The 12,499-nt window shown below is 44.8% G+C and overlaps 1 protein-coding gene across 1 annotated transcript; it reads left to right on the top strand.

Moving 5' to 3' along the window:
• Positions 1 to 133: 133 nt before the first annotated feature.
• znf292a (zinc finger protein 292a) lies at positions 134 to 12,140 on the top strand. The gene is made up of 8 exons (XM_044047476.1): positions 134 to 314; positions 3,047 to 3,201; positions 3,937 to 4,015; positions 4,216 to 4,351; positions 4,450 to 4,652; positions 4,835 to 4,971; positions 5,345 to 5,486; positions 5,593 to 12,140. Exons 1-8 carry the CDS (start codon positions 165 to 167, stop codon positions 11,707 to 11,709), a joined length of 7,119 nt encoding a protein of 2,372 aa, XP_043903411.1. The 5' UTR covers positions 134 to 164; the 3' UTR covers positions 11,710 to 12,140.
• Positions 12,141 to 12,499: the final 359 nt, after the last annotated feature.

Here is a 12,499-nt window from a genome sequence, read left to right as displayed (position 1 = left end):
GGAGGCTGTGAATGCTTTGTTGACATCGGGGTGAATGTGTGTTGCACCCCGTGAACCACTCATCCCCTCCCCTCTTCCTCCCCCCTCCCCACCACTGCGTGCGCGTGCGTGTGCCAGTCTGGCAGCGTAACATCTGTGCGTCCGCGGTCGTGATTGTTGTGAAGATGGCGGAGGGGGAGACAGAAAAGGAATATGACACACCGAAAGCCATCGTGGAGCTACGGGAGCGCTTCCAGGCGCTGACCGCCGCTTTGAAGGGGAGCTCGCAGTCCGCACTGGAAGCCTCGCTGCATTTCTGCCAGGAGTTTTGCCAGGTTAGGCCGCTCTCGTGCTGCTCATCCCCGGGCAGGCTGCAGCCCCTCTGGCTTCCTGGCCGAGGATGCGCGTCTACGTTTGCTACAACAATGTAGCTACGGCAGCTAGCTGCCGAGCTAGCTGCCCTGGCATTTCAAGATGGGGGGAGAGAGGAGGGAAAAAAAAAACCTCACTGCGTTTGGTTTTCACATGCTCGCGAAGTGATGTTTGCCTGCTGCACGTTCTTATATAAGTCTAAAGTATCCGTGTGGCGCGGAGTCGCACCGCTGTGCGCGCAGTGTGCACACATTACTCGTATTTTCCAGGCCAAATAAGCTAACAGCAAATGAATGTTGCTAGCTGGTATGCAGGGTCCCCCTGTCCTGTGCAGTGGTCATGCTGTGCAAAAAAAAAAAAGGATAGCTACATTAGCGAGATTTTTGCCGGACGATTGCATTGATATATGCACTGAATTACACGCCGCAGTGACTGTAATAGCAGCGCTATAACGCCACATGTGCGATTTGGTGGAAGTTTTAGTTTTGGTGTAAATACGGGTGACTTTGGTTGAAGCTTGTTTTATTGTACCGATGGATCAATGGCTTTTTTTTGCCAAGGTGCTAGCCCGGGCCTTTTGCACCAATTAATCCACTACACGAGGGAAGGTGTTTCATTGCATTACAGTCACATACACGTTAGCGTCAGAAATGAGGGGGGAAAAAAGATGTGAAATTCTAATGTCTGGAGTAGCAGCGGGCGAGCGAGTGAGCGACGAGCCCGCAGCTGAGGCTGCTGAGGCAGGCAGTGATTTAAAAGGGAAAGTGAGGCAACGCTGGTCACTGACTCCATTACGCATCCATCCTCATTAATTTGCCCCGACCACCTAAATCTCAGGCTTTTGGTCTCCATTCACCTACGAGATGATAACGGCTCTGTTTGTGCCTCCGTGTGGAATTCACTCAGACATAAAGTTATCAGAGAGGGGAGAAGGTTTCAGCAGCAGCAGCAGCAGCAAAAAGTTGCAGTTTCTGCGCTTCGATGCCATGATGGAGATTTGTGTGAAAAGAGAACAATAAACTGTTTTTAAAGTAAAAAAATAAAAGAAGATGAATTTTAATGCAACCTTTAGTATTAACCCTCTTATTACCGTAATTATAACCTGGATTTATTTAGATTTTATGGCTATATAATTGTCAAAGAATGTTCAATGAGTGGCTTTCAATATCTGGCGGTTACTCAATATGAATGGTGTGTTTTGACTGTGCAATAACAGTTAAAAGGAATAAAAGACAAACAAACAGATTTGGCTTTTACACGTTTATTACAAAGTAGGACCTCTAAAATGACATAAACAAACAATTTAACATTTACAATTTGAGCTTCTGCCTGTTTCCGGAGTTCGTGTCCAGGCGTTTTTATTTTGTGTGGTACTTCCCAGAGCAGGGTTCCCGAATCCTGGATGTTTTAGACGTTTCTCTGCTCCAACGCACCTGATTTCAGATAAACGGGTCATTACCAGGGTCATTTTGCACAACAATTTAGAATTTTCTCAAAATCACAAACATTTTAGGAGTTACGGTAAGTACAAGGTGGTCACAGAAGGTTTACAAGAGACATTTTTGTCCCCTCTCCACCCAAATAAATGTAATCCGGACCCGCAAAACCTATTTAAGTTTTTTTTATAGATATACTATACGTAAACAAATAAAAAATAGTTTGTTGCATATATGAAATTGAACAACTACAAAAAGAAAACTGTTGTTTTTACCTGTTAACAAAGGAGAAACACCAAACTCATGAAGTGATGGAAAAACACTGGCATGTGTTGGCCTACCTCGAAATAAAACACAGAACTATGTTGATTCTTTTGGAGAATTGATAAAATAAAATGTAAGGCTTTGGGGATTTTATGTAGTTCATGTTTAGTGTTCATGAAAATAAAATAAAAATAAACATAGTGGTTTTTTTCCCGAAAGCTACAGGGAGCCGCTGCTGAGGCGCTGAAGAGCCACAGGTTGCAGACCCCTGGTTTAGGCCCCCCGAGGATGATTTTTCTTGTTTGAAAAAGACGCATAACTTTGTCTCTTTTGTTGTTTTTGCATGCTGTGTATTCAGGCTGAGCTCATCCTGCAGTTTTAGTTATCGTCTTGATCTGTACACGTCTTACGGACGGAAGAGAGCATCTTTGTTTCTCACACATCTGCACAAATATCACACAGTAATAATATAACGGTTACATTAAAACAAAATTGCTTAACTTAAACATTTATGGTCGAATCTGCGCGGATGTATATTTTGAATAATGATGATATATGAAATAGTAATAGATGGAATCAGCAGACAACTTTCAGAATATAAATGGTTAAACCTTTATTTTTTTTGGTAGTTTATGACAGCATGATGTTTTTCTTGGTAATAAAGTTGTTTGAATGAATTTGCATTGGTGGCATGGTCGTAATAATGTGAACGTTGGATCCTCTTTTCTTGCCTGACACGTTTTTTTGTTTTTTTTGGCACCCGTCCGTTGGCAAACACTTGAAGCCAGAAAAATGTCCTTTTACTGTCGGAGCCAAAAATGACAAAGTGCAGCAAGTTTGTATGCAAATACTCGGGTGTACATTCTTTGCGAACCAGGGTTTCAAATTAGTAATCACATTTACTCGGAGGGCGAAACAATGTCTAAAAATTCTTTGTTTTTTTTACAAGCAAAGATATTTTTTTTACATACATCTTAACTTTCTTTTCTCTCCAGGTCCTCGTGGAACATGCTGGCCGTTGGAAAACTGACGAAGATCCTCTGCCTTTGCTGGAGGTCTACACTGTGGCCATCCTCAGCTTCGCTAAGGCTGCCTCCTGTCTCTCCTCCGAATGTGAAAACGTCCCACTCCTACTTGAAAAGTTAGCACTGTGAGTGGAAACTCTTGAATGCTGCCAGAAATGCTCTCCTCTCGTGAGCATTTCTATTGTACGGGCTATAATTTCCTTACATAAATGTACTGGCCAGGTTTAATGGCGGTAGATGTAGCTTCGGCTTTATTATTTAAAGTGGCACAAAATAACAAAGAGCACATAACATAGTTGATTTTGCAGTTCTACTCTTGTCGTCGTGTCTTTGAGCAGACTTCCTAAAAACTGAGTATAATCTCTTGAAACATTGAAGTTAATATGCACACAGTAAATGTGGGCATTTTAAACAATTTGCAAACACTTCTCAACAACCGTTTTGCTGTTTTTACGGCCAAGACCATGAAGCTGTCGTACAGAATAGAGATGTAGTCTGCCTCACTGGGAGTGGACGTGAAGTCAGAGCAGGCAAGTAGAATTAAAGAAGACAAACGGCCAGTCATTAGTTTAAAGGCTGTAAATCATAATTCACTCATTTCTGTCTTCCTGATAATCGTTATTAATCATGAGTTGGTAATAACATGATAACAGCAACACAGACAGACGTCATGCTAGATCCATGTATTTCCACTCCCTCTTCCCCTTTTCAATTCTGTTTTCCCAAAATGTCAAAGCTGACGTCACGGTGCTGCATTTGGTTCACACTTATTCTCGTATGGTTAACCTCGATCTGTGAAGCCGGTGCACATCCTTGACCCATATCCAGCCCGTGACAAACGACTGTGTTGCTTTTCACAGGAGCTGTGCGGAGCTGCTGCTCTTACTGCCCCACAATGTCCCTGGTGCCTTATGGGAGGAGTTTCAGTCCTCCATGAAGGTCAGTATCCCGTGTGCCGCTCCTGTAACTTATTTCTGCAGTTATAAGCGATGACAAAATTGCTTGGTTTGGTGACTTATGAGAGGATTTTGGGTTATCTCAGCGTCGAAGTCATAAAAAAAGAGTCATTGGTGGAGTTGTAGTTGTCTGTGTGACTCACTGATTTTGTTACTACACATTTATTCTTTCTTCTGTTGCAGTTGGCACACAGCCTTTTGCAAGAAAGTGGGAGCACACAGCTTTGCCTGCTCGCGGTTCTGGCACAGCAGGATGGCGTCTGGTCCAACACCACACTAAGTTGCATCCTGTCTAATCAAATCCCTCAAATTGAGCAAAGTATGTTCTTTAAGCTGTTGTAATTGTTTCGTGTGTATGTCATTGTCGTCTGAGCTGCCTCTCGGTGAGTTCCTGACACCTTGTCTTCTTTTTCTTAGTTCACGAGTATCTTGAATTGGAAGGCCCCGCGCTTCTCAACATGCGAGTGAAGCACCTGATCAAAGTGGACAGCGTCGAGAAGGCCGCTGTGCTCGCAAAGATGTGCTCAGAGTATCCGGGATATGAAGGAAAAGGGAACTTCAAACAAACCTACTTGCTCTGCATCTGCATGGCAAAAAAACAAGAGCAGCTAATGGAAGAGGTGAAGGAATGACACTCATTAAACCGTAGAGCATGACTAATTTTTTAAGGGTAGTTTTGAATTAAATTCCATAAACAAATATATCTATTTCACCAATGCTGGTAATTGTTTTTATTATTTGTTCAACATTATTGTTAAATGCGTCAATTCTTGAGTTTAATGTGAACTTTTCTTCACAACAGATTGCCTCGATAGACTGTAAAGATGCTCTCGAAATGATCTGTAACTTGGAGTCGGAGGGAGACGAGAAGGGAGCGCTCTGTCTGTGCTCTGCTTTTCTCAAGCGACAGCTTCTTCAAGGAGATGTTTACTGTGCCTGGTGAGTTTCAGATATATATTTCTTTTGAAGCCTTAAAAACGACACATTTTTACTCTTGGTTGTAGCAAACGAGTTGTGCAGTTGACTTTATTCCAAAAAAGAGAGAATTCTCTGTAATAAATATGTGCACAAAGATCTCACTCATTGATATTTCAATGTTGCTCAGTAGTTTAATACTCTAGGGGAGATTCAGTCACTGAGCATCAGCAACAGGCTTGTGAAGAGAGAAGAGTGCACAAGTACAAGTTTAGATTTGTGCTGCAACCTGAATACGTGTATGTTTTCGTTTCAAATTGAGCTGCAGCAGTCGGGTTGATCGCCGACTTTTTTGATTACTCATAAATTAATCAGCAAAATCTATGATGTTTCCCAGGGAACTCACACTGTTCTGGAGTAAACTACTCATGCGTTTAGAGTCATCCGCTGAGACTTTCCTTGGGCACAGCAAAGAGATGGCTCTTCTCTGCCGAAGTGTCTGCCACATTCTGTTTCTCATTAAAGTAATCCAGAACGAGGTGAGAAAGCGGCCGTACACATCACTGCTTTACTGTTACTTTACATTTATTAACAAGTCCTTAAAATCAATTACATTCTCCTCTCTTTTTATTAAATCTTCCCCAGGTTGGAGAAGTTGGGCTTCCGGTGTGTGTGGAGATGTGCATCCAAGCACTGAAAATGACCTCCAGTGACCATAAGGACAGTAAATCGACCATCTGCAAGACAATTTCCTGCCTCTTGCCAACTGATCTAGAGGTGAAGCGCGCATGCCAGCTGACAGAGTTCCTCCTGCAGCCCACCGTCGACTCGTATTATGCCGTGGAGTCGCTGTACAACGAACCTGACCAAAAACCCGAGGAGGACGGGAGTCTACGAGTACCAAATTCCTTACGCTGCGAGTTACTGCTGGCCTTGAAGACACAGTGGCCTTTTGACCCAGAGTTCTGGGACTGGAAAACATTGAAACGCAACTGCTTGGCACTGATGGGCGACGAGGCGTCTATCGTGTCGTCCATTGACACGCTCAATGACACGGATGAACAAGAGGTGGAAAGTGCAGTTAGCAAACTTCCCGAATATGGAGAACTTGAGGATTTTCTGTTGACCACTACAAACGAACTCAATGAAATCTCAGATGAAAAAGAGAAAAACAGAGAAGCTAAAAAACTTCGGGAACAGGGATTCGTTTCGGCGCGGTTCCGAAACTGGCGAGCCTACATGCAGTATTGTGTTTTGTGTGATAAGGAGTTCCTGGGCCACAGAATCGTTCGCCACGCTCAGAAGCATTTCAAAGACGGAATGTACCTTTGTCCAATTTGTGCTGACAGTTTTGAAAGCCGGGAGGTTTTAGAGCCACATGTAGCATCACATGTAAAGCAGTCCTGCAAAGAGAGACTAGCTGCAATGAAAGCTGCCAGAAAAGCACCCAAACCACCTCAGTCCCCTAAAAGTCCAGCAAAAAATTCAAAGGTGGCTGTCAAGACACACATTAGCGCCGTTAAAGTTGAACCTCAAGCTGGGGACCAGTTGGCGTCTCCCGTTAAGATAGAACAAACTACGTCCGACCCACAGATAAGTCAAGACTGCTTCTGTCCTGTTAAGAATTGTTCCAAGGCTTTCAAGTTTTTCCGTAACCTCATGGCTCACGTCCGATCTCACAAGGACGATGACGAGGCCATGAGATTCTTAGAGATACAAAAGCAGAAAGTGGTGTGCCAGTATTGCCGGCGACAGTTTGTCAACGTCAGGCATCTTAACGATCACTTGCAGATGCATTGTGGTACCAAACCGTACATCTGCATACAGTTGGATTGTAAGGCCAACTTTAACTCCAATTCTGAGCTCCTCATGCACAGAAAAACACACCCAGAATTTAAAGCTCAATGCATGTTTCCGAACTGTGGCCAAGTTTTCAGCGAGGCCTACTTGTTGTACGATCACGAGGCTCAGCACTACCTCACCTACACCTGTCAAGTGGAAAACTGCGGTAAAATATTCTACTCGCAGTCTCATTTCCTGTCTCACCAAGGGAACCATTCTACAAATAACGCCGTAAACAATTTGCCCACGGTGAATCAAAACCCCCCCGTCACTCCAAACGCCGCGCCGCCCCCCGAAAGCACCCCGAGCAAGGACGACACGTGCTCTGCTGTTGCCTGCCACGAAAAGATTAGCACAGAGGCAAAGGAAGCATCAAATGCTAACTCGTCACCGTGCAGGTCACCAGAGGTCAGTAACGAGCCAGGTCCCGTGAGAGTGAAACACTCCGTTGAAAGCATGCTGAATCAAGCGTTAGGTACTGAAATGACAGAACCAGAGAAATGCTACACTCCATTGACAAACCCCTGTGCAGAACCAGCTGATGGGAAACCACCAGGGGACGCTCCACAGGTGCAGCAAACTGTAGCTGGGCCAGATGAGATTCCCTCTGAAAATCCTGCACCTAGTTCAGCAAACCCTGTGACACATCAGCCCGGAGCAGGGAATAATACTGTACACGCTCACGAAGATCCGAAAGAGATACTGCAGATCATGTCTCCGAGTCAAATCAAGACAGAGATTCCTTGCTCGGTGCACGCGCCAGCTGTCGCTGTTGCTGCCGTCAGTGACGTTGACCTGCATTGCTGTCCATATAAAGACTGCACAAGGGCATACAGTACAAACAAAAGTCTTTCCAGGCATGTGAAGAAGCAGCACCCGGAAATATTTGAAGACTGGAAGTTGGCAAAGAAATACAACAAAGTGGCCAAAATTACGGCAAAAAAGAAGCCGGGGGGACCGACTTCACCAAGCCAGTCACCAAACATGGGCAACAGGTCGGCTAATCGGCCAGGAGTACTATGCAACAAACCCAGGATGCAGCAGCAGATGGATTACCCAGTGGGATGTTCCAGCTCACCTGCTCAGTGTTATCCTGGATCAATGGAGCCTGTGCCCATCACTCCAATGGTGAATCCCACACTGTACCCGGCGTGGGGAAACCAGCAGAGTCCCAGTGGAATGATGCAGTCGGATATGACCCAGCCGTGGTCCTCACCTCCCATGAATAACTGCTATCCGGACACTTTTAACATGAACGACTACTCCTCCCGCAGCTACACACAGTGGCAGGTAGACCCTTACCAAACCACGGCACCTATTCCACACGATAGAGATCATTCAATGGCAGCTACAATTGGCCCCAATATGTCACAGGCTCCTTCAGACTCCAGTTTAATGTCGCAGTATGTGTCTAGTTCTCTTATGCTTGATAATGGAGGCCAAATGCACAACGGCGGGCATCAGTATGGACTTTTGCACCCTGATACTAGTGGAGACATAGATGTGAGAAAACACAGTGCAAGTGTAAGTGGACAGCTGGATAATAGAGATGATATATCAACAGTTGATAGCCTCACGGAAGGAAGTTTCCACACTACATATGCTCATAGTGAGAACTCTTGTCTTACTCAAGGCTCACCTGTTAATATTCCCATGAAATGTCTAAGCCCAGAGGTTCAGGGTGACTTAAAAATCACTCCTAGAGTCATTAAAACGGAGAGTATGTCCTCTCCTTGTTACGACCAGATGGACAACTCTGTGGACGGTATGCTCAGTCCACAAAGTGTCACGCAGACAGATTTCCCTTGCGACGAGGACTGTCCCGATGCCGAATCCGAAGCTCACACGCCAGATGACAAGGGCGGCGACTCGGACGCGCCGAAAGGCAAACGCAACAAGTTGAGCAAGCGAGCCAAATGGCCAGCCATCATTAAGGATGGCAAAGTCATTTGCAGGAGATGCTTCAGAGAGTTCACTAGCACCAAATCGCTTGGTGGTCATTTATCTAAACGCTCACAGTGCAAACCTTTAGACGAAATAGACCTGACGGCGGATCTGCCCACATCGTTTCTTGATTTCCTCAATGACCCGCATGTCCCGGACACTAACGGAGCAGTATATAACATGCCAAATGGTGATTTCTCACAGGAGTCTTCTAGCTTCACGTCTTTGACTTCACCCGTGGTGCTGAAACAGGAGCCCCACAGTACAAATATAATGGACTATTCTAACTCCTTCACGGCTCCCCCTGAAAACCAGCAAGAAAAGGCCGTGGAGTTGGCCAATCCAGGCCTTGGCGTAACTCACCAAGAGGATCACCTGATGGAAATTTCACATGCCTTTCAAAGGATGGATTTGATCGAGGCCGCTCAGGAGAAGATGCGGAATGCGCTCTCCTTAGAGCAAAACGTCAGTCACCGCGACACGGTTACAAAAAGCAAAGTCCAGAGTAAAAGTGATGACAGGCTCCCTGAAAAGGTAGCTAAGCCCTTTAAATGTGAGCAGGAGGAGTGCGAGTGCTCGTTCATGACAAAGGAGGCGCTATTCAAACACTTAACCAAAATGCACGACTTCACTCACGAAATGATCGAGGAACTGAAAAGGACACCGTGCAAACTGTCGCCGTACCCTTGTCAGGTGTGTCCCAAAACATTCACCAGAACCACAGGGTTGAAAATTCACTATGAAAAAGTCCACCGCCTGTCAAAGGCAGAAATCCAGAAGCTAAAGATCAGCGCTCGCAACAGGCGTGCGTTTAAACTTAATAAAGATGATGCATTTAATGGCCCAACGCCCACCGATGCCAATACCAGCCGCACATCGCAGCCTGTACCTATAATGCTTGCTATAAAACAAGAACCACTTGACATTGCAATCGCACCTCAGACAGAAAACAAAAGCAATCCAGAAGTTCATCGAATCACCACGCCGGGAGATGCAGTAAAAGAGGGCTTCACACCCGAGTCATCAACAGTTACGAGACTGCCTTCACCGCAACACTACTTCAGCGACGGGTCGTTTGGTGAGGCGACACCTGTCCCTGAAGGAACCCCAGAGCAGCCGAGAGCGGCTGTTGTAAACAGGAGTCCAGATGTGAGGCATAAATCTAACTTAAAAGAGAAACTCAGTCCAATTGGCAAAGCCAAGGAGCAGCGAGGAAAATCGGATGCAGCGTCGAGCAATTCCTCTGCATCCGCTTCGTCCTCCCCGGAGAAACCAGGCAGCTCCAAAAACACACCGTCGAAGGATGAATCGCAAAGGAAGGAGAAATTCCAGAAAAGGCTGAGCCTCAAGATGTGCGATACAGACAATGCGTTCAGTCCGTATAGACCGTACCGCTGTGTTCATGAAGGATGCACCGCTGCATTCACCATTCAGCAAAATCTGATTCTCCATTACAGGGCCATGCACCAGGCAGCGCTGTCGACCACTAAGGTCGAGGCTGAGGCCGACGATGACGATGCAGACGATGCCGAAAGGACGAGTGTGAACAACGATCAGGAGAACATAGTCAAAGATAACGAGGTCAGGTGTCAAGTGAAAAACTGTTCAAGGGTGTTCATGGGAGTCACAAAGTTGGTGCAGCATTACCTTTTACTCCACAAGTTCACTCGGGACAAGGCGACCACCATGATGGCCAGCATGAACTTAGGGACTTTTAACTGTGACAGGTCAGAGTGCTCCCTCCCCTTCACCTCTGTTGAGAGGTACATTGAGCACATTAAAAATTACCACAAGGACATCGCCATCTCCGAGAGCGGCTCGGTCGACCCGACGTACAAGTGTGAATATGGCGACTGTGAACGCATTTATACCACAAAGTCAAACCTCCTCCGCCACCTTTTAAAAAAGCACGACTATGTCTACGATCCCAGAGCGAGTGACGGGCGGAGGACTAAATCAGCGGGGCTCTTCCAAGGGGTCAACGGGAAAGAAAACGTAGAGAACAAATTAAAACTGAAAAAGAAAAACTCTAAAAAGAAAGAAGCGAAGTCCATTGAGCATTGGACTAGTTTTGGTAAACCGACACTAAAAACTCACGAGGAGGCATCAGCGATGTGCACCAAGAAGTCCGCTCTGCAGTACCCGTGCATGATCATAGGCTGCGATGCGGTCGAGCGGGCTGAAAGGCACATATTTAAGCACTACGTCACTCACGGCCTCACAGAGAGATACATTGAAGACCAGAGGAGTCAGTTCATCTTCTGCAAAAAGTACTCGCGCTCCAGGTTCAAAGAGTCAAACAAATCGGAGGGCGCGTCCAGTTCCTCCGAGGAGACGGACCCCGAGGACGCGGAAATGGCCGGTGACCAGAAAACAGACGAACTCGATAGGATGAGCCAAGAAGACAGCAAGCTGTCCAACGATGATAGTGCAGAATCTCAAGCTTCCACGGGGACTGAAGGGGCCACGAAAAGAGGCCGACCGAGAAAACCTGCGCATCCTACACCAGCTTGTCCGGAGAGAATGCAGACGCTTAGGAACCGTTTGACTGGTAACAGTTCAAGAGAGAACTCAAATCCTGGTACCCCCACGGCCCAAGAACAACACGACGATGTGATTATGTCAGGGTCTTTCAAGCCTTTAGGACTGGAGGACTCCTTTCTAAAGTTCTTGGAAACCTCCGAGTCGACCCAATCTTCCAAACGTAAATTAAATGACAAATCTAGTTCCGAACTGCCGTCGAAAAGACATCAAACTGTAAAGCAGAGGTCTGCGACGAGAAGTAGAGCGGCCGATGAATTTAGAGGCTGTGGGAATCTCGTAGACTTTAGAAATCCCCTAAATCTCAAGTCAGTGAGTAACGTTAAGATTGTCATGGATAAAACATTTTCAGACGGTGCTGAACTTTTACTAAAGCAGCTACAAGACATGAAGCCCATTGTCAAAATAAAAAAGTGGCTTTACAGCGGATCATAGCCCGATATATATTGTTTTGAACTGTCACTCAGGATTTGAGAAGTTATGCTGCAGAATGGTTTGTTTTTAACGCATCAGAGTTCCAACTGTTAACAATATTGGTCACACAGTTAACCAGGAATTGGCCTATTTTATACTCAATGAAAAAATGTCTCGGATGATTTTAAGTATGTATGTTAGTTATAATAACCAGGTAATCTTTAGGGCATAGATTTTAGAAACTTGTTTGTATTTATGCTTAGTACTGAAGATGTTTTTTTTTTCTTTTGCTAAATGGAGACTTTTAAAGAAAAACTATGTTTTTATATATCCCTATGGGATTTCAAGTTCTGTTTGTATTTATTTCATCCTTTTTCAACACTAGTAGACCTATCTGTAATATTTACATGTCTTCCACAAAGTGTTCAATAAAATGTTACTTTTTAAAACGCTACTGTTTCTTAATGTAAAATATTATTATGCTTGTGATTGGTTGTGTGTGTGTGTGTGTGTGTTTCAGTGATACATATATATTTATGCACTGTTCTGCAGATGTAAAAAGAAAGAGAAGAGATTATATGAGAAATAATTACAGAACATGTAAAAATGATTGTTTCTTCACAAGGAAAGCATATCTTGCTAAATACATTTACAATAAATGCACAGCAAAGAATCCAAACAGTAAATAAAAATGTACATTTAATATCAAACGGCTTAAATTAAAGGCCTGTAGGATGAAGTATACATTATATTCATACATATAAGTAAATTATTGAATGGAGAAGCTGAATATGAAACATTACAATAAATA

The sequence above is a fragment of the Solea senegalensis genome, linkage group LG16 (genome assembly GCF_019176455.1).
Source record: "Solea senegalensis isolate Sse05_10M linkage group LG16, IFAPA_SoseM_1, whole genome shotgun sequence".
NCBI classification, from domain to species: Eukaryota; Metazoa; Chordata; class Actinopteri; order Pleuronectiformes; family Soleidae; genus Solea; species Solea senegalensis.
Note: the sequence above shows the minus strand (reverse complement) of the source record. Positions and strands in the feature narration are given on the sequence as shown.